General features: G+C 46.1%; 1 protein-coding gene across 3 annotated transcripts in view; it reads right to left on the reverse strand.

Moving 5' to 3' along the window:
- LOC126354604 (nuclear pore complex protein DDB_G0274915-like) overlaps positions 1 to 23,434 on the reverse strand; it is a 128,279-nt gene that overhangs the window by 48,485 nt on the left and 56,360 nt on the right. For 2 of the 3 annotated variants that reach the window (XM_050004357.1, XM_050004356.1), the window contains exons 6-7: positions 16,098 to 16,702; positions 5,478 to 5,702 (exon numbers count right to left, since the gene is read on the reverse strand). In XM_050004357.1, coding sequence (XP_049860314.1) covers positions 5,547 to 5,702; positions 16,098 to 16,702 — 761 coding nt within the window. In that variant the 3' untranslated portion in view covers positions 5,478 to 5,546. The remainder of the gene's footprint in view (positions 1 to 5,477; positions 5,703 to 16,097; positions 16,703 to 23,434) is intronic. The other variant, XM_050004358.1, reaches the window with a different exon arrangement.

Genomic DNA, 23,434 nt, shown 5'->3' on the forward strand with positions numbered 1-23,434 from the left:
TCAGGCAGCCAAGTCAACCGGGCATCAAAAACCACCCCCAAAAACCTATGTGACTCTACCACTGGAAGAAGTTCGCCGTCAAGATAAAGCCACGGCTCCGGGTGAACTGTGCGTCGCCGGCAGAAATGCATAACGCAGGTCTTGGCTGCCGAAAACTGAAAACCATGCGCTACAGCCCAAGACTCCGCCTTAAGGATTGCGCCCTGTAGCTGTCGTTCAGCAGCTGCAATGCCAATAGAGCTGTAGTAAAGGCAGAAGTCGTCAGCATACAGGAAAGCGGAGACAGAATTTCCCATGGCCGCAGCGAGCCCGTTAATGGCTATTAAAAACAGGCAGACACTTAGAACAGAACCCGGTGGCACACTGTTCTCCTGGACTAGGGAGGAACTATATGAGGCCGCGACATTACGCGGAAGGTACGATACAAGAGAAAATTGCGGATATAGATCGGCAGAGGGCCCCGAAGACCCCATCCATGAAGCGTAGAAAGGATGTGATGACGCCATGTCGTATCATACGCCTTCTGCATGTCGAAAAAGACAGCGACAAGATGCTGACGGCCGGCAAAGGCAGTACGGATGGCTGACTCCAGGCTCACCAGATAGTCAGAGGCGGAGCGGCCTTTACAGAACCCACCCTGAGATGGAGCCAGAAGACCCCGAGACTCCAGTACCCAATTCAAGCGCCCGCTCACCATCCGTTCAAGCAACTTGCAAAGAACGTTGATGAGGCTAATAGGACGGTAGCTCTCCACCTCCAAAGGGTTCTTCCCTGGTTTCAGAATGGGGACAACAAGACTTTCCCGCCATTGCGACAGAAACTCACCCTCGAATCAAATACGGTTGTAAAGGTCGAGGAGGCGTCACTGGCAGTCCACTGAAAGGTGTTTCAGCATCTGAGAGTGGATGCTACCTGGCCCAGGAGCGGTATCAGGACAAGCAGCTAGGGCACTGCGAAATCCCCACTCACTGAATGGAACATTGTACAATTCAGGATGGTGGGTGCGAAAAGAAAGACTCCGACATTCTATCCGCTCTTTAATGGAGCGGAAGCCCAAGGGGTAGTTGGCAGAAGTGGAATTCAGAGCAAAGTGCTCTGCCAAGCGGTTTGCAATGACGTCGGAGTCAGTACAAACCACTCCATTCAGTGAGAGCTCAGGGATACTGACAGGGGTCCGATAGCCATAGAGGCGGTGAATCTTGGCCCAGACCTGTGATGGAGTGACATGGAGGCCAATGGTGGACACATACCGCTCCCAGCACTCCTGCTTGCGTTGGCGGATAATGCGGCGGGCTCGCGCACACAGCCGTTTGAAGGTGATAAGGTGGTCGATTGAGGGATGTCGCTTGTGACACTGGAGTGCCCGCCGGCGAGCTTTAATCACTTCAGCGATCTCAGGCGACCACCAAGGCACAGTCCGCCGCCGAGGGGACCCAGAAGAACGGGGAATGGCAGATTCGGCGGCAGTAACGATGCCGGTGGTGACCGATTGAACCACGGCATCAATGTCATTGTTAGAGAGAGGCTCAATAGCGGCAGTGGAGGAGAACAAGTCCCAGTCAGCCTGATTCATAGCCCATCTGCTAAGGCGCCCAGAAGACTGATGCTGTGACAGTAATAGAAAGATCGGAAAGTGGTCACTATCACACAGATCGTCATGCACTCTCCATTGGACAGACGGTAAGAGGCTAGGGCTATAGATCGAAAGGTCAATGGCGGAGTATGTGCCATGTGCCACACTGTAGTGTGTGAAGGCACCATCATTTAATATCGAGAGACCAAGCTGCGCCAATAAATGCTCGACGATGGCGCCTCGACCTGTTGCCACTGACCCACCCCACAGATGGTTATGGGCGTTAAAGTCACCCAGGAACAAGAAAGGTGGCGGCAATTGGGATATCAGAGCAGCCAGGACATGCTGCGCGACATCACCATCTGGTGGCAGGTAAAGACTGCAGACGGTAACAGCCTGTGGCATCCACACCCGAACAGCAACACCCTCTAAAGGTGTTTGGAGAGTGACAGACTCGCTGTAAAGAGAGTTCAGGTCATAGATGCAGATGCCACCAGACACCCTTTCATGAGCTGCCCAGTTCTTATAATAACCCCGATAGCCACGGAGGGCGGGGGTTCGCATTGCCGGAAACCAAGTTTCCTGCAGAGCAATGCATAGGAAAGGGTGTAGGCTGATAAGTTGGCGGAGCCCAGCTAGATGGTGGAAGAAACCGCTGCAGTTCCACTGGAGGATGGTGTTGTCCATGGCTGAGAAAGGCGTGACAGGACTGAGAAGGCAGATTACGCCGCTGGGTCACCTGCTGCCTCTGATGGAGCACCCGTGCAAATTCTATCCATTGCGTCTGAGGGACCGGCGAGATCGAGGTCCTCAGCGGACACAAGAATCTCCATCTCATCCTCAGACGCAGAGCTTGTAGGTAGCGGTTGAGTAGGAGCCACCGCAGGTGCCTTGGTCTTACGAGGCTTCAATGTCATTTTCTCTCGCTCTTCCTTTGGTTGCCGTCGTTGAGAGGGCTGATTGGTGTCAGTCTCCGGAACCGAAGATGATCGCGAAGCTCGACGACCAGCGACCTGTGGCTTCTTCAGCCACTGGTTGGCGTCTGCTGTGCCGCTGGTAGGAACCTGTGAAGGGAGTGACCCAAGGGATCCCTTCCGAGTGAGAGAAGCCGAAGAAGACTTACGCTTCTCCGGCTTAGAAGTGGGGACTGGTGTCCCCGGTGGTTTAGTGGGTGCTGCTCCCGAGGTAGATGGTGTGGGAGCAACAGCTAGAGAAGGGACCCCCATCGTCAAGGGGGCGGGTGAGGTCCTCTGACGCTGAGAGCTAACTGTCTGTGGTGAAGCTAAAGGAGCTGGAGCAGGAGTGACAGTGGAGGCATAAGATGACATCATGCGCACGGGATGTAGCCGTTCAAATTTCCGCTTAGCCTCAGTGTAAGACAGTCGGTCCAGGGTCTTATATTCCATGATTTTGCATTCTTTCTGTAAGATCCTGCAGTCTGGCGAGCAAGGTGAATGAGGCTCTCCACAGTTGACACAGATGGAAGGCGGAGCACATGGAGTATCGGGATGAGATGGGTGTCCGCAATCTCGACATGTGAGGCTGGAAGTACAGCGGGAAGACATATGGCCGAACTTCCAGCACTTAAAGCACCGCATCGCGGGAGGGATATAGGGCTTGACGTCACAACTGTAGACCATCACCTTGACCTTCTCCGGTAATGTATCACCCTCGAAGGCCAAGATGAAGACACCGGTAGCAACCTGATTGTCCCTCAGACCCTGACGAACGCGCCGGACGAAATGAACACCTCTATGCTCTAAGTTGGTGCGCAGCTCGTCATCAGACTGCAGAAGTAGGTCCCTATGAAAAATAACACCCTGGATCATATTTAAACTCTTATGTGGAGTGATGGTAATGTTAACATCCCCCAACTTGTCACAAGCAAGCAACCTGCGTGACTGGGCCGAGGATGCTGTTTTTATCAAAACTGACCCAGAGCGCATTTTAGACAAGCCCTCCACCTCCCCAAATTTGTCCTCCAAATGCTCTACAAGCAACTGAGGCTTCATGGATACAAAGGATTCCCCATCAGCTCTGGTACAGACGAGATACCTGGGCGAATACATGTCACTATCATTCATTGCCTTTCGTTCCTCCCATGGTGTGGCCAGGAATGGGAACGATTTGGGGTCATAAACGTTAGCTTTAAAATGAGCCCTTGTACGCTTAGAGACTGCTGGTGGCTGGCCACCAGCTGAGATGATACCACGCTTTACTGCAGGATATCCGCCCTGATGCCACCTACTCCAACCAAGGGCCCTCCCCACGGGCGCCACCCAGCCACAGCAAGAGCCACCTGGCAGGATTGCCATTGCCGGGAGTCCTGATGCCCCAGGGAGATGGGCATCTACTCCTTGGCATACATGGGGAGTAAATGGCTCAGGCATCAGTAGAGCGATCCCTGTGTTGTCAGGAGGCTACAACCAACAGGGTACGTGGCGGCCCCACCACAACGGACTGACTACCGTGCTGGATCTTAGGTGCAAAAATGTATAAGGTCGTCGTCGCAGCGAAAAGCAACACTGCACAGTGCAGCATGGTAATCGCACCCAGGGACGTATCCTCGCCGAAGAGATGGAGAACAAGCGGGACACCATTGCAACGACGAGAAAGCCAGCTAAAGGTCTCAATGCACAACAGATACAGTGCACCATGTAAGGCGCCCTTCCCCAATTGGCTCGCTCTTCAGAACAATTTAGAAAGATGGAGGTCAAACCCGAAAGGGGACCATCATATAAGGCCGAAAAGGTTGGGACTCCTTTTAGTCGCCTCTTACGACAGGCAGGAATACCGCGGGCCTATTCTTACCCCCGTACTCGCAGGGGGCAGACACAGTGTAAAGACTTCTTTGGTGACATTTTTGCTTTTTATTGAAGCAGGGTATTCAAAAGTGATAGACCTTGCTTTTCACATCAAATGTTGGTTTTGCATTTACATGTATAGCAAATTCACCCTGCTGATTACTTCCGTTTGAAGTAGCCATAAGACAGCCAACGAAAGAATAATACAAATAACTGCAATCGATGTACTGTTTCATGGGATACGCCTACAGGCCAAATAATTATGATCAGTTGCTGATTTACCACATATAGAGGAAAATATCAGAAAGCATGTAAAAGTCACAAATACAAACACAGATGGATACCGGTCACCTGACCTATCATTTAACAAAAAATGATCAGCATAGAAAAAGGAAGCAGTAAAAAATCGTAAAATTAATTCATTTTATCACTTTCCATGTCATTTGTCTTTCCTGCCCATCTGACCAGACAATGGCCAGTTCAGGTTGGATAAACAGGGCTCTACTGTGTAGTGTAGTTTAGTATAATAGAATATAGCTACCAGGAGTCACCACAGTATTCACAATTAAGCTTATTTGTCGCAGTCTCAAAGGTAGGGTGTTCTCCGAGAAGCAGCAGCTACCATGTGCACAGCACACTTAATGCTGATAGCCACACACTTAATACTGCAAGCCAAAGACGGTCTGCCTAGTGCACATTGTTGCACCATCACATTGAACTTTGGCTAGAGATTCCCTGCCATTGTGCGAAATGTCCAGCCAAAGTAGCATTTACGTTGTTACGTTACGAGTAATCTGATCTTGGCCACATCTCCTGGCCAAAGTGGGAAACGGTCGGACAATCCGGGAACTGGCCGCTCTCGGGACTTAGGACCTGTGTGTGTGTGTGTGTGTGTGTGTGTGTGTGTGTGTGTGTGTGTGTGTGTGTAAATGAGCAGAAGCTATGTGTGTTTTACTTCATAATTCCTCCACATGATAATTCCATTTACAGAAAGCAAACAAAAAAATGTGTTCTGTTGTATATTCAAAAAACAAATTTGGAAAGTCAAAACACAATTAAAAGTCTTTCGTCCTTGCAAAAACTTCCTGTAAGCCACTTACCTGCTCACAAGCAGCAATTCAGATCACACAGCTTATTCCTCAGACCCGCAGTCTTTAGGGAACACAAGATTAAGGCCATTGCATTCGACATATTTGAGCAGGTGACATCAAAACATTGCCAAATGTTGATGGCGGATGTGGAAATTCTCGTTGGTGAGTGTCAGGCACCATAGTCGTAGACTTTGAGTATCCTGCTGCTGACTGCTGCTGCTGCTGTTGCTGCTGCTGTAATCCATAAAAGTCATGACGCAACAGCATGAATCTCAATGAAATCTGCAAAGATGGTATGGCCATTTACTTAGTGGAAACAAAATAAAATAGTACTGGACAGAATGTAAAATAACTGCAAGCAAAGTAAATCAGTCCTTTTAATCAAAAATTATATTTGTAATTGTTTATAGTGTCAAAAATTAAAAATTGTATATTAAGACTGCAAATCCAAATTATGAATGTCCACTCACATTGTTAATTTGTTTTCAGTTGATGAGGCCATCATGCAACAACAACTGACTGCTGTTGTCCAAGATGGCAGTATGAAGCATATAAAGTAGAAAATATAGATATTATGCTCAAAAGCTAGTGGAGAAACTTGCAAATTAAAACTTCCCTTCGGCAACACAGCAGTAATCTCTATGCAAACTGTATACCGAACTGCAGATGCTTGAGTGTGTTTGCCAAAAATTCTTGTACTTCATTTCTCGCTTAATCACAATGTGGTAGCCACAAATATCACTAGCACTCAAAACAAAATGTGCAGATGCACTTGCAGCGATGAGAAGTCCCTCACCCAGTTTGTTAAAGGCCTCACAAAGGAATTCGCAGACAGTCAACAACGCCCCCCCCCCCCCCCCCCCCTCCAACCTAATACACAAACACATCTCCCATGACATATCCTCACACACACCTGATCCTCGCATTCATCCCAAGAAGCGCCCCCTAATCAGCCAATACACACAGGACTGGGACGACTGAACCACGTCCTTCATCAGGACTTTGATTATCTATCATCATGCCCTGAGATAAGGGACATCCTATCCAGATCCTTCTATCCCCACCCAAAGTGTGTTCTGTCACCCAGACAAACTCCACAACATTCTAGTCCATCCCTATGCCACTCCCACCTCCAATCCCCTGCCACGGGGATCATAACCTTGCGGAAGACCCAGATGTAAGACCTGCCCTACCCATCCACCCAGCACCTCCTACTTCAGTACTGTCTCAGGCTCATCACGACCCATCAGAGGCCAGGCCACCAGTGAAATCAACTATGTTACAAACCATCTCTGCTGCAACCATTGCACAGCATTTTACATTGGTACGACAACCAACCAGCTGTCAACCAGAATGAATGGCCACCACCGAACTGTTGCCAAAAACAAGATGGCCGAGACAGTGGCACAACATGCAGCAGAGCACAACATGCGAGATTTCAATGGCTGCTTCACAACCCGTGCCATCTGGATCCTCCCAACCACCATTAGCTTTTCAGAGCTGCGCTACTGGGAGTTATCCTCACAGCACATCCTTCACTCCTGTAACCTCCTTGGCCTAAACCTAAGCTAACTCGCTGTCCCCTCCACCCCCCTGTGTGTGTGTGTGTGTGTGTGTGTGTGTGTGTGTGTTTGTGTGTGTGTGTTTGTGCGCCATTCCCTGTCCCAGTACCTCTGCCCAATTTGTATCAGTTAGTTGAGTGCTGTTGTCTCATGCCCTAGTCTGTGAAATTGCAAGCCGTCGTGTGCCACCTGCCTCCTCTACCTGCATCCCTAGCTAGCTCACAGATGGCTCCCCACACTCCCAGATTCAACCAAACTGCCCTTGTCAAAGATTTACTGTCCTACACTCGTAGTCTCTGCTGGAAATATCACTTTGCCATGAAGAAAAATAATCCTGATCCCACTCCTAATGATCCAACTCCCCAAGGCACTATCCAAATTGAACCCTGCCTGGAACAGTTCCGTCCTCCATCACAGCGGGACCCACCTCCTCTTCCTCAAAATCACCCTCTCCAAAACTTCCAGGAATTTCTCACTTCCAGCCTTGCCTCTCAATCTTTCTTGAAAAACCTTAATCCTATTCCCAACATCACCACAGCCGAAGCCCAGGCAATCCGTGATCTGAAAGCTGATCGATCCATCATCATTCTTCCGGCTGACAAGGGTTCCACGACCGTGGTACTTGATCGTCGGGAGTATGTGGCTGAGGGACTGCGTCAGCTTTCAGACAATTCTACATACAAAGTATGCAAAGGTAATCCCATTCCTGATGTCCAGGCGGAGCTTCAAGGAATCCTCACAACCTTAGGCCCCCTACAAAACCTTTCACCTGACTCCATCAAACTCCTGACCCCGCCGACACCTCCACTCCTACCTTCTACCTACTTCCTAAAATTCACAAACCCAAACATCCCGGCTGCCCCATTGTAGCTGGTTACCAAGCCCCCACAGAACGTATCTCTGCCTACGTAGATCAACACCTTCAACCCATTACATGCAATCTCCCATCCTTCATCAAAGACACCAACCACTTTCTCGAACGCCTGAAATCCTTACCCAGTCTGTTACCCCCGGAAACAATCCTTGTAACCATTGATGCCACTTCCCTATACACAAATATCCCACACGTCCAGGGCCTCACTGCAATGCAGCACTTCCTTTCACGCCAATCACCTGCCACCCTACCTAAAACCTCTTTCCTCATCACCTTAGCCAGCTTCATCCTGACCTACAACTTCTTCACTTTTGGAGGCGAGACATACCAACAATTAAAGGGAACAGCCATGGGTACCAGGATGGCCCCCTTGTATGCCAACCTATTTATGAGTCACTTAGAGGAAGGCTTCTTGGTTACCCAAGCCTGCCAACCCAAAGTTTGGTACCGATTTATTGATGACATCTTCATGATCTGGACTCACAGTGAAGAACAACTACAGAATTTCCTCTCCAACCTCAACTCCTTTGGTTCCATCAGATTCACCTGGTCGTACTCCAAATCCCATGCCACTTTCCTTGACGTTGACCGCCATCTGTCCAATGGCCAGCTTCACACATCCGTCCACATCAAACCCACCAACAAGCAACAGTACCTCCATTATGACAGCTGCCGCCCATTCCATATCAAACGGTCCCTTCCCTACATTCTAGGCCTTCGTGGCAAACGAATCTGCTCCAGTCCTGAATCCCTGAACCATTACACCAAAAACCTGAAAACAGCTTTCGCATCCCGCAACTACCCTCCCGACCTGGTACAGAGGCAAATAACCAGAGCCACTTTCTCATCCCCTCAGACCCAGAACCTCTCACAGAAGAACCCCAAAAGTGCCCCACTTGTGACAGGATACTTCCCGGGACTGGATCAGACTCTGAATGTGGCTCTCCAGCAGGGATACAACTTCCTATAATCCTGCCCCGAAATAAGATCCATCCTTCATGAAATCCTCCCCACTCCACCAAGAGTGTCTTTCCGCCATCCACCTAACCTTCGTAACCTCTTGGTTCATCCCTATGAAATCCCCAAACCACCTTCCCTACCCTCTGGCTCCTACCCTTGTAACCGCCCCCGGTGTAAAACCTGTCCTATGCACCCTCCCACCACCACCTACTCCAGTCCTGTAACCAGGAAGGTGTACACGATCAAAGGCAAAGCCATGTGTGAAAGCACCCATGTGATTTACCAACTGACCTGCCTACACTGTGATGCTTTCTATGTGGGAATGACCAGCAACAAACTGTCCATTCGCATGAATGGACACAGGCAGACAGTGTTTGTTGGTAATGAGGATCACCCTGTGGCTAAACATGCCTTGGTGCACGGCCAGCACATCTTGGCACAGTGTTACACCATCCGAGTTACCTGGATACTTCCCACCAACACCAACCTATCCGAACTCCGGAGATGGGAACTTGCCCTTCAATACATCCTCTATTCTCGTTATCCACCAGGCCTCAGTCTCCGCTAATTTCAAGTTGCCGCCGCTCATACCTCACCTGTCATTCAACATCATCTTTGCTTGTGCACTTCCGCCTCGACTGACATCTCTGCCCAAACTCTTTGCCTTTAAATATGTATGCTTGTGTCTGTATATGTATGGATGGATATGTGTGTGTGCGTGTGGCGAGTATATACCTATCCTTTTTTCCCCCTAAGGTAAGTCTTTCCGCTCCCGGGATTGGAATGGCTCCTTACCCTCTGCCTTAAAACCCACATACTTTCGTCTTTCCCTCTCCTTCCCTCTTTCCTGACGAAGCAACCGCCGGTTGCGAAAGCTCGTAATTTTGTGTGTGTGTTTGTGTGTTATTTTATTGTGCCTGTCTACCGGCACTTTCCCGCTTGGTAAGTCTTGGAATCTTTGTTTTTAATATATTTTTCCCATGTGGAAGTTTCTTTTTATATATATTTTTAAAAAAATTCAAAAAGCAGCAGTAAAAGAATTATGACAGATATGTCCAAATGGAGAGTACCATTGTAATCATAAAGCAATTCTTTTTCAAATAAAAAAACTCTTAACAAAATATCTAGAACTGTTGCAGAGATACATCATTTTAAAAAAATTTCTGAACTAGAATCTTCAAAATGCTGTTCGCAGTGTCATCTTTGAAGGCCTGTATCCTGGGGCAGGAATATTTTACGAGAAATCAAAAAAATACGTTTTTCTTACTTATTCCTGAATTTTAACAAATTCAGTATCATCCGAGACTATGATGATAACACCTCCCCCCCCCCCCCCCCCCCCCACCACCTGAAGTGATACGGATTATGCCCCTCTCTTTATCCCTCAACCTACCACACCCTGCACCCCCACCTCAGTACACTCATCGTGGGCCAGGAAGGGGGTGGCAGTCAACTGAGCACAATGTCGGGTGAGGCATGTGCAAGTGTGTGAGTGAGAGAGAGAGAGAGAGAGAGAGAGAGAGAGAGAGAGTGTTTCTCCTACAGCTTGAGAAAGGAATTTCATTCCAAAAGTAGCAAATCAAAGGTCTATCTTTTGTCTGTATACCTGTCAATGACACAGCATTTCTGCCTTTCAGTGAGTCAACTCCTTTATTCCTAAATAATTCAAACTCCTTTATTCCTAAATAATTCATTATTCTCAAACAGAATTTTCAATACATTACCATCAAATTGGGTAGTTTCTGATGCTCAGTGGAGGGCTTCTACATTTGGACAACTTCATACAAACCCACACTTTTGGACAACAACAAAGCGGACTTTACCACTGGATCGATGATATGCCTTACGTGACAGTGCAGCAAGAATAGGCGTGTGTAGTTCTCCCATCTTCCTGTAGGCTCATTCAAACTGGCAAAAAGTTGTGGGCCCAGGAAAGAAAACTGCACAACAGGCACCTGTCCCATCACTGGCAGGGAACGGGTGCAAAGCAAATCCACATTCTAACTCATCAGCCCCTGCATCCATTCCTGATGTTCCTTTCATAGCCACAACTGTTACAGCCAGCATTCAGAAATGCTGGACCCATGGTGGTTCATTGGGAAACAAAAAACAAACATCCCGTCCTTGTCATCTCTTTAGTATCTGCAAAAGCATGACAATGCCACTACATTACACTGTTGGTGCGTGTACTTAACAGGCCAATGGTGGCTCAGATCAACCAGGGAACAGAATGTTGTGCAACGAAACAAAACTTGGCTGTGTGAGTCAATCTACACGAAAACAGAAGTCCAAGACCATGTGGAGATACGCACAGGGATGAACTAAGCACAGACTGGCATGGATGGCTAATAACTGAATACTCTGCAACAACTCTCAGCACAAGGCGCCTGGCGAGGTCCACATTGGTTGAACTCAGCATAAGCACTGGCCCATTCAGCCGCCATTGGGGACAAAATGGTTCAAATGGCTCTGAGCACTATGGGACTTAACATCTGTGGTCATCAGTCGCCTAGAACTTAGAACTACTTAAACCTAACTAACCTAAGGACATTACACACAACCATGCCCGAGGCAGGATTCAAACCTATGACCGTAGCAGTCACGCGGTTCCAGACTGAAGCCCATAGAACTGCACGGCCAACTGGCAGGCCATTGGGGACACATTTCTGTAAATGGGTGTGCCCATACTACAGGTCACGTACACCCTGCATGACTGGTTTCTGCACTATTTCGCTGCACCACTCACATCAGCTCCTCTGCCTTCATCGTGATGTTTATTGGTGGAGATACTTAAAAAAAACAACAGGCACACACAGAAGATCATATACATAAGAGAAAATGGAGATGGATGTGGCACGCATTCAAAAAGCCAGACAGAGCTATTGTGAAGAATGCATTGGAATGTAAATGCTACGGAATAAGGAGGAGAGACGACCCTATTCTGTGCAAAATGTGACATAACTTGACAATGAATAAAGCTGTAGTCAAAAGAAAGGTACCATTGTTTCTCTCTTGTAATTCTCTATATGATCTGTCACATGGCCCATTCCATTTGAAAATTACGAGTTGTATCCAAGATGGTGGCTTACAGAATGGCTATCATGTTGGTACGACAGACTTACAGGATATCCCTTTTCCCAGCTCATACTACTTGACTATTTATATGTCTATTTTCATTTTAGATGGTCCATCTTTTACCTTTTTTTAGTTGATGATATCTTTGCTACCGGTGAAAAATAGACAACTTTGTAATTTTTCCTACATTCAATAGTGTATGTGTTCGCAGTTAGTAAAATACTGTCAAGGGGCAAGATTCAACTCTTACAGTTAAGTTCGCTAATCACTCTAGTGTACAGTCGTGACTATGAATGGGAGCAAACATCGTATTATGGTACTACTGGGAAACCACCTCAACACCTACAGCGGACCTGGAAGCTCAAAACAAATAGTAAGTGAGAAAAGGACCAATCATGAAGCTATCTCAGGTACAGTAAAAATGAGTGTTCTGTATGGATAACAAAAAAGAAAGGCAAACCACAGTTTGTGATTAAAATTATAACAATGTATGTCATGTACTTTCCAGCACAGTTTGAGCCTTTCGTTTCATGCCAGTTCAGCACTCTGGGTATAAATATTGTATATTATTTAACTTTTGCTTATACAGCTTATTCTGCAATACATAAGTTCTGTGGATTTCTAACATACTCACGAATAAATTGTGAATTGACACCATACAGTTGTGCAGAAAATTGATCCAATTATTTCTAGAAAGACATCGTAAACTTCATCTTCATAGTTAAAAATGACATCATGTCTCTACCACGGTAAAGCAAATGTGGCACAGTGCTTCTTTCTGAACATCGACTGTCTTCGATTACAAAACTAGAATCAGTCACTACATGTATCCGAGCTACAATACCATTAGATCTAGTTTGAGTTTTCTTAGTGCAAATATTATTTCAAAGTATATACAGGATGTTTCACAGAGAATATATGAGTTTCAAGCACATACATTTATTAAACTGTAAGACATACAACTAAGCAATTTGGGGCACACATTTATGAAACTGTCAAATTTAGATTACAGCTGTTCAATATACTCCACCAGTGACACACATAATATCACATCAATACTCGAACTCCTCCCGTACTTGTGTAAGCATGTCCGTCATCACTGATGTTATGGCAGTACAAATCTTGTTCTTTAACTCTTTTAGATTCTGTTGTATTGTTGGTGCATAACAATCGTCCTTAATGAAACCCCACAGCTAGATGTCACAGAGCATCCAATCTGGTGCCTGCAGAAGCCAGCTGATACATGCTACTAAGTCACTGGCTGTTTGATGACTAATCCAAGGCTCAGCAGGGTTTCACTAAGATATTCGTGCACTTGGCGACCCCAGTGATGGGATGCCTTGCCTTGTTGAAAAATGAATTGTCCTCATTTATCCTCAGAAAGAACCAATTTTGTAACATAGTAGACTGCTGGACTTCAACCATGTTTCCATCAAAGAAAGAAGGCCATAAACAAGAGATTGGGATTTCATACAAAACATTCTGACTTTGGGTGAATTTCGTACATGTGGATTTTGTGGGCCCCAAATTTGAACATTGTATTTATTTACTTTCCCACTAAGGTGAAAACTAGCTTCAATCACTGAACACAATGCACAAAGCAAAGCTGTTGTTATTGACAATACCACTCTGAAGCTCATCAGAAAGTGCCTTATGTTTGCATTGCCATCATGATTGAGTGCCTGTAACAGCTGTAACTTCTACAGCTTCATAACCAAATGACATCTCAAAACACCCAACTTGATGTGGTAGGCTGTTGTAACTCCCAATCACGTTGATTTTAACTGAAACAGTTAACGGAAACAACAAGTTTGCTGTAACCAGTGACTGTTTATTTATCTCCACGATGCGTTTCAAAGGTTTAAATGTCCACCATCAGGTGGATTTACATTTGTTAGTAGAAAATTTGTGTGTGTTGTGTTACAATTTTTTGCAGGAACTTGTGGCACTGTCTCCAGTGGTCACAGGTTCCTTTCACTGTCGTAACACATCATGTGTACATTGTCATATTCTGTAAACAAATATAGCGTCTGGAAGCTATTGGCTGCAAGGATCGTATAGCAGAAGAGAAAACATTATCAAATAGTACAAAGAATATACATCGTAACAACATTATTATAGAATAAATTTTAAAGGAGTTGGAGGTGTAATACATGTGTCGGAATAAATACTTCAGGTGGTGTAAAACTCTGATTTTGACAAGTTAAAATAGCTTAAACTTCAATCAGGTGAAATGTTACAAACTTTGAGTACAATATTAATATTGGCTACAGTGGTAAAATTATACACAAATAACAATTTTTGGTTGGGATTCATGACACATATGAAAGTCTGGAGGCAGAGGGAGAGGGAGAGAAAGTGAGAGGGAGAGAGAGGGTGGAAAGAGTGATTGTATGAGAGCAAACTTTACAAAGCAAGGGGTCTGAAGATTAAATCTGTTACATGTAACAACTGCCCAAAGGTTGGGGTAATACATTGGTTAAAGCTTTAAAATATGTAGATGGATGTACAATTTGTGCCAGTAGTTGATGTACATAGTTTCAAGCTGACAAGGGGTACAAGCTGTTGGTGTGATGATATATCTGTGAATGAGGCCAATCTCTTGTACACTAGGCAGTTTTCATGGTAATATAACTAAATATTTATGGTAAATATTAAGGTGTGTGTGTGTGTGTGTGTGTGTGTGTGAGAGAGAGTGAGAGAGAGAGAGAGAGTGCCTTGCAATTTTAATGACATACGCAGTTGCTGAAAACAGTGATGATACTATTATAAATAATGTCATTTTTGTCTTCTAAGATGGATTCAGGTTGTTTTGTTTGGTGTTTGTATATTTGCAGTGTTTCAAGGATGTATAGTTGTCTGCCTTGTATTTGGATGTGTAGGATGCTGATACCTGTGTTGTTAACATGGTGTTTTTGTTTCATGCAGGTGGGTAGCTATTGCTGATGTGTGGTATTTTTTCTTTTTTAGTGCTGCCATGTGTCCTTTGAATCTAATCTCAAATGATCTGCCTGTCTGGCCTATGAAGAAGCAGTCACAGTCCAAACATTCAATTTAGTAGACACCTGTGTGATGAAGTGGGTTTCATGTGCTGGTGTTGTGGGGTTACTTCCATCCAATCTTGTTGTCTGTGGTAAAGGATATGCTTATGCCTTTTTGTTTGAAGACATTGGCAATCTGATACAAAATGTTACCTAGAAAGTGGATTGCATCGAAGATGTTATTTTATTTTTGTTTTTTGTGTTGTGATTGCTTTGCCATTACTGAGTGTTTTAGGGTGTCCACTATGGAGCTTTATAACTATTTGCAATAGCTATTTGTTTTATTATTTCAATTTCTTGATCACATTGTCTTCAGAGTGGTAGTTGGATAGTTGATTTTGCATGACCACATTGGAAAGCGGTATCAACTCATACAACATTTCCACTGGAAACACGAGGGTAGTCAGGACTCCTTCCTTCCTTTATGCACACGTCCTGTGTCCACAAACTGTTGATACCATTTGAGAATGTTCCATCCAATCACAATTTGGTATCTCAAGTGAAAAATCGTTGCACTGTATTCACAGAATCACACATTGCAAACTTGAGAACAAACAATTATTTCTGCTGCACAGTAGCCATTTTTGCAAAATGTGATAGTAACCAAGCAAACAGAAGACAACCGAAAATTTGGTGGCAATGAATATAAACTAGACAATGTATTTATTCCTTCAATAAATGAGCCGTGGTGCACCAATCGATAGTTCTGACAATGTAATACTTTGTAATACGTATATTCTTTTTAAAACATCCTGCATTTAAAATTTTCTACATAAATGTGGCGCAAAGTTGTTTAAATGAATCTTATTTCTCAATCAAATTAAAAGTATACAGAATTGTTTATATCTTCCTTTTAATCTTAGTCACCCTCAATCACCAATAAATGATGTGAAATTTCCTGGTATAAGCACTAGCAAAGCAAAACCTCTTTCATTTAAAAAAAAAGATACAACCAGGAAAAACTTGAAATCTTGCTCAAATCTTCCCATCAACAAATTCACCACTCGACCAGTGAAAAAAAGAGGTATAACTAACAGGAAATGAAACAAGAGAAAGTGAGACACACGTACCACGGATTAAGTCAGTGGTTTTAAAAAAAGAAGAAGAAACAACTTACCTTGTCTATCTCAGGAAATATTGTGCTGAGGTTAAAATTTGTCAGAGAGTTGACAGATGTTGGCGGAGAGGAAGGGCGCTGACTGGTCGGGGGCTGATCTTCAGCGAGCAACGGCGAACCCAAGAGGCCGCCCAGGTCCACAAGCTCTGATGATGTAGACGGAATGACTCGTGGCCTGGGCTGGCGCCCACATAGTTGCTGTACTGTTTTGTTACTTGATGGCTGAGCCAGTGACTGCTGGGAGTGTGAAACATTCTGATACAAGTTCCCCGGGGCAGACGAGCCAGACACCCAGGGTGGCGGAGGTCGACGAGAGCGGCGCCTTGAGTTCCGAGTCGCCCCAATTTTTCCACTACCACTTCCTTCCACCAACTGGCTGACAGACAGAAAGCAAGGTCTTGGAGGTGTGGCAGCAGATGAGCTGGCACCAACAGATTCTTGTAGGCTGGGAAAAGTCGGACCAGATGGACGGCAGTAGCTGTGCTGAGTTGGTGGCAGTGGTGGCCCAGGGAATAGGTTTAAGTCTCGTTGCCTATTGCCTGATGAAGTGTGAGTTGAAAGCAATGTTGAGGGTACAGAAGAGGGCAGACAACTGTTATTCTGACCTGCAACAATGAAAAAGAAGTTTCATGTTCTCTCAGTAAATACACAGATAACGGAAGGCGTAATGGTAAACACACACAAACACACACCTATACTGTCCTGGTGTTCCTGCCTGATCCAACACACAATTTCATTTTTATTGCGTCAATATTCTCATTTTTTATGTCTTGGGGTGTTAAGGTTTCTTTTTTTTTTTGTAGTCTGTCTCCTCAAAAAATGCATAAAAAACTTAAAACAAGAAAACTAGAGGAGGACTCCTTCGTAGTTTACAATGATACACTTCTCCAAAAAATACAATTAAACCGTAAACACGATAAAAGAGTATGTGAGCCTATTGAAATATCTTATATTTTTATCGGCCTGAAACACAGGCTCACTGTTTCCCAAATTTGTTGCACAGTCACAAGCACCAAACCATGGTTGAAACCACAGAAATCGTGTACTTCTTGGAGAAACAACACCTCACTGTTACCGTAATGATACTGAGATAGTATTTTCTGTTCGGAAACAACTGGTACAAAGGTGATTCTTGATGTTCCCCTGGAGAAATAAGTATTTCATGAGGTTTTGCACTCACAACCTGATGACGTCAACATCTTGTCACAATATTTCGTCTGACATCTGCTCGGCCACTTTAAGGTGAGTCCTACACTGTAGATTGCCAGAGCACATCACGTGGTGCACATGCGTAGGTTTCCACTGCATGACCGCCTTCTGTCAAGGTTAATGCCCTCTGTCGAATATTGCTCCATCTAAGGTGTGCAGGCACATATGTAATGGTGACACAATATCACTACTGCCCTGGAACCAATGACCTTACTGTTTGATACCCTCCCTCAATCAACCACGCAACTGTTGCACTGCATATGTGCGCTTCAGACTTTTAACACCATCTAAGCAATTATCACTATATCATTTAGTTAATAGAAAATAATTTTGTGTTGTTGATCAAAATGGTTCGTGAACTTTTAAATACACCATGTACGTTGGATAGTATTCATTTTCATGTGTTTTTAATGCTCAGATAGATTAGATTAGATTAGATTAGGCCAACTATGTTGGGTAGTATTCATTTTCATGCATTTTTAATGTTCAGATACATTGGATTAGGCCATGGTATGAAGACAGTCTTTACTTTGAGCAAGAAAGGCTTCAATTAAAGAGATATTCTATTTCAATCTCTCAAAACCTCACTATCCACTTCACAAATACACAGTAACAGATACAATTAAACACAGTAGTGGATCTGTTTGGCAGGATCTTCACACTGTGTCACAGAAGCACAACCTCAAGTTTGAACCAGTATGTGGCAGCATTTTGTATCTTTTCATCATTACAAAAATGTTTTTCAGCGGAGAACTTCCTCAGACTTGGAAAAAATGTACATTTATGGGAGTAAGATCAGGGTCATGAGTTGGATAGTCTCAGGTCCCAACACAACTTTAGCAGGAATCATGTTGTGTGGTGAGCTATACACATGACCAATGTAACAAATGAATATACTGTGACTAATGGCCATTTATACCAGCCAGAAACTTGAAGCCCAATTTCCTGCTATTTGTGAGCAGGTGCATTAACCGTTAGGCTATATCAGTATATCTCTATACGTGACTACTCAGACCTTACTGTCATTGATGCTTCCATCTACGATTGTCAACCCCTACAACCAGTGGTTCTCCCATGGTCTACATGTGAACAGCACCACTGAAGAAATGGATTTGTTCGATGACTGTGACGTACTCGGCCACAAGGAATATATATTGACTCAATTAGATAACTGAATGAAATTTGAAGATGCAATGACATGATATGATATTAGTGAACACAAACAACAAATGCTGAACCTGTAATACAATAAACAAGTTGTGAATTCAGAAATATCAGAGACAACAACGGCCTGAGCCAGGCCTGGAGGCATGCTCAAACAGCCTATTGATTAAGATGATTGATAGTGAAAAACAAGAATTACAGATTTGAGACACAGCCTAAAAAAATTGTTCATTAGTCACGACCCACTGATTGCATTTCAGCATTAGTATTACTAAGTAGTTTCACTGCTATCACTGTGTGTGTGTGTGTGTGTGTGTGTGTGTGTGTGTGTGTGTGTTTCTGACAAAGGCTTTGGCTGAAAACTAATGTGTAGTTGTCTTTTCATAGTAGCAATCTGCAACTGAACATGTCATCTTTAAAGTATATAGCACTCTACCTTTTTCTTATATTGTTGATATTCAAACCTGAAGTTTCCATTGTTTAAAATACAGACAGACTAGGAAGAATAATCAAACAATGGCTGTAAGCTGCAGGTCACCATGATAGAAATGCATAGGCCAACCATCCTGAAAACAAATTCAAATCTTTAAACTTGTACTTTGTTCTTCTTGTTATTTACTGAAACAAAGGGTATATGTTAAAAATGTAGTGTACATAAGTGAGCCAACAGCCAAAGGATAAACAAAGAGCACCTTAGTACAGTACCTTGTCAAAGCTATACTAAAATTAGTTATTCTGGATCAGTAGCTATGCCACAGCCAGATCTCTTGCTTGTTGCTCTTCAACACTAGCTGCTCTTGCTCCCACTGATACACGATCCTTTACCTCAGAGAAAAGTGACAGCATATATATGTGTTTCTGTGAGGGGGGGGGGGGACAAGACTAGGGAGGAGGCGTTAGGATAGAGGGAATAGAAACCGTTGGGGGGGGGGGGGGGTGAGGGTAGTATCTTACTGTGCCACAGTATAACCCATGCACGCATTCTCAGCAGTTTCATCAGTAGTCTCATTTCTGTAAATTTGTATGTGGCCTGATACCCAGTAGAATAATTCCATGTCTTGTGTTTGTAAGTGGAAAATGGCATGCTGTGTGATCTAGATTTCTTTCTCTGCAACATAAATACACTCGAGACCTTGAAGGGAAATTGAATTTCATGGCTTATTACGTTTCGCCTACTTCAGTGCCCTTGATTACATATAATTCTGTATTGAACACATCAAATTCATTAGGTACATGAATCCCAATAGCATAAGCAGGAAGGAAGATTGTAATTTAACATTCTGCCAATGACGAGGTCATTAGAGATTGAGAACTAACTTGAACTGGGAATGAAGCCTTTTTATGGGAAGTAACATGGCTTTTGCCTTGGGCGATTTGGAGAAAATAAGGAAAACTTCAGAAAACCTAAGTATGTAAGGCCACATAGGGATTTGAACCCCCACTGCCCTAAATGTGAGTCCAATGTCTTACTGCTCCATCACCTAATTGTCACATATTCAGAAGATATCTTTGAGTAGATGATGGAGTCCCAGCTTATACACTGATCAGCCAAAACATTAAGACCGCTGCCCACTGTGACATTCGATGCTGCCTGGTGGTGGTGTGGGCACATGACACAGTAACAAAAGTATTTAAGTAGAGCAGACATGGATTGTGAATCACCCTAGCAAAGATACAGGCTGCGAATGAGGAGCTCCATTCAGATAAGTGAATTTGATGAAAGCGTAAAATGCAGGTGCACATGTTAAGTTTTCAGAGCACACTATTCATCGTACATTGTCGAATATGGAGCTCTGCAGCAGACCACCCCCATGTGTTCACATGCTGACTCAATGACACTGTCATTTACGATTGCAGTGGGCACAGGACCATTGGTTGGTTGGTTGGTTTGTGGGGGTTAAAGGGACCAGACTACTTAGGTCATCGGTCCCTTGTTCCACGACCATAATAATACACGAAGAAAAGTCCAACAAGCAATAAACACATAACGGAGACGACAAGGGACGACACAGTACAAGAAAGACATACACGAAGACCAGAGAAAAGAGATTAAAAGACACACAGAGTGCAACGGTCATTGGCCGACCATGAAAATAAAACTGGAAAGGCCAACAACCAAGGGACACACTAAAACACCACAAACTAAAACCCCAGGCCAAAAGCCACAGTCGACACTAAAAAAAAATAAAAGGGACTCTCATATTGAATGATAAAAACCCCCTGCTCGAATAAAACGGAGAACTAAGTCAGCCATAGTAGAGTCATCGGTTAAAAGAGCAGGGAGTGTATCAGGCAGCGCGAACGTCTGCCTGAGGGCAGTTAAAAGTGGGCAGTCTAGTAAGACGTGTACCACGGTCAGGGCCAATCCGCAGCGACAGAGAGGCGGGTCGTCACGGCACAAGAGATACGCGTGCGTGAGCCGGGTATGTCCTATGCGGAGCCGGCAGAGGATGACAGCGTCCTTGCGAGACCCCCGCATGGAAGGAGCGCCACACACTGGTTGTCTCCTTGACTGCCCGAAGTTTGTTGGGAGAGGGCAGGGTGCGCCACTCATCACGCCAAGCAGCAAGGACCTTCTGCCGCAATACGGATCGGACGTCACTCTCTAAAAGACCGATCTCCATGGCCGGGGAACTGACCGCCTGTTTCGCCAGTTCGTCAACCCGCTCGTTACCCGGGATGCCGACGTGACCCGGGGACCAAACAAAGGTGACAGAGCGGCCGCAACGGACGAGAGTATGGAGGGACTCCTGGATGGCCATCACCAGACGGGAACGAGGGAAACACTGGTCAAGAGCTCGTAAACCGCTCAGGGAGTCACTACAGATGACAAAGGACTCATCTGAGCGGGAGCGGAGAAACTCTAGGGCACGATAGATGGCAACCAACTCGGCAGTGTATACACTGGAGCCAGCTGCCAATGACCGTTGCTCACAATAATCCCGTAGAGTGAGAGCGTAACCAGTGTGACCAGAGACCACCGAACCGTCGGTGTAGGCCACCGCCGCGTTCGGAAACTCGGCCAGGATGGAAAGAAAGCGGCGGCGGAGGGCCTCCGGAGGCACTGAGACCTTCGGACCCTGTGCCAAGTCGAGCCGAAGGCACGGTCGGGGCACACTCCACGGGGGCAGACGGAGATTGGCCCGGAAAACAGGCGGCAGAGGAAAAAAGTCAAGGCCACGGAGAAGGTCCCGGAGGCGAACCGCAATGGGACACCCTGACCGGGGCCGCCTGTCTGGAACATGGACGATCGAGCGCGGGAACAGGAGACGGTAGTTTGGATGCCCTGGCATGCTATAAACGTGCGCGGCATAGGCGGCCAGAAGGCGGTCACGCCGGAACCGCAATGGAGGGACACCAGCCTCCACAAGTATGCTGTCGACGGGGCTTGTCCGGAACGCTCCCGTGGCGAGGCGGATCCCGCAGTGGTGTATGGGATCCAGCAATCGCAATGCCGAAGGCGAGGCAGAACCGTACGCCACACACCCATAATCAAGGCGGGACTGGATCAGCGCTTGATATAGGTGGAGGAGGGTGGACCGGTCGGCACCCCACCTGGTGTGGCTTAAGCAACGGAGAGCGTTTAAGTGCCACCAGCATGTTTGCTTCAGCTGCCTAATATGGGGCAGCCAAGTCAACCGGGTATCGAACACCAGTCCCAAGAACCGATGCGTCGAGACCACAGCAAGAGGTTCACCGTCAAGGTAAAGGCGCGGCTCAGGGTGAACCGTGCGACGCCGGCAGAAATGCATAACGCAGGTCTTCGCGGCCGAAAACTGGAAGCCGTGCGCTACAGCCCATGACTGCGCCTTGCGGATGGCACCTTGCAGCTGCCGTTCAGCAGCGGCGATGCCACTGGAGCTGTAATAGAGGCAGAAGTCGTCCGCATATAAAGAAGCCGCGACGGACGACCCCACCGCCTCAACGAGCCCATTGATGGCAATTAAAAACAGGGACACACTGAGGACAGACCCCTGTGGGACCCCGTTCTCCTGGACCCGGGAGGAACTATGCGACGCAGCCACTTGCACGCGGAAGGAACGATACGAAAGAAAATTCTGAATAAAAATCGGGAGCGGGCCCCTAAGGCCCCACCCATGAAGTGTGGCCAGGATGTGATGGCGCCAAGTCGTATCGTATGCCTTCCGCATGTCGAAGAAGACGGCAACCAGATGTTGGCGGCGCGCAAAGGCTGTACGGATGGCAGACTCCAGGGAGACCAGATTATCGACGGCAGAGCGGCCTTTACGGAACCCACCCTGAGACGGAGCCAGAAGGCCCCGAGACTCGAGGAGCCAACTCAACCTCCGGCTCACCATACATTCCAGCAACTTGCAAGGAACGTTGGTGAGGCTTATGGGGCGATAGCTGTCCACCTCCAGCGGGTTCTTGCCAGGTTTCAATACGGGGAGGACTATGCTTTCCCGCCATTGAGACGGGAAAACACCCTCGACCCAGACGCGATTGAAAAGATCTAGGAGGCGTCGCTGGCAAGGCACTGAGAGGTGTTTCAGCATCTGGCTGTGAATGCGGTCTGGTCCAGGAGCCGTATCAGGGCAATCAGAAAGTGCGCTCTGGAATTCCCATTCGCTGAAAGGAGCATTGTACGACTCCGCGTGGCGCGTGTGAAAGGAAAGCCTCCGACTTTCCAACCGCTCTTTCCGGGAGCGGAAGGCCAACGGGTAGTTCGTTGACGCGGAACACTGAGCAAAATGCTCTGCTAACCGGTCCGCAATCGTGTCGGAGTCGGTGCTCACTGCTCCATTCAGCGAAAGCCCAGGGACAGAGACAGGTGGCCGATAGCCTTGGAGTCGCCGAATCTTGGCCCAAACCTGCGACGCAGAGGTACGGACGCCAATGGTGGAAACATAACGTTTCCAGCACTCCTGCTTCCGTTGGCGAATAAGGCGTCGGGCTCGGGCGCGGAACTGTTTAAAAGCAATGAGGATCTCCAACGACGGGTG

This window comes from Schistocerca gregaria, chromosome 3 (genome assembly GCF_023897955.1).
Source record: "Schistocerca gregaria isolate iqSchGreg1 chromosome 3, iqSchGreg1.2, whole genome shotgun sequence".
NCBI lineage: Eukaryota > Metazoa > Arthropoda > Insecta > Orthoptera > Acrididae > Schistocerca > Schistocerca gregaria.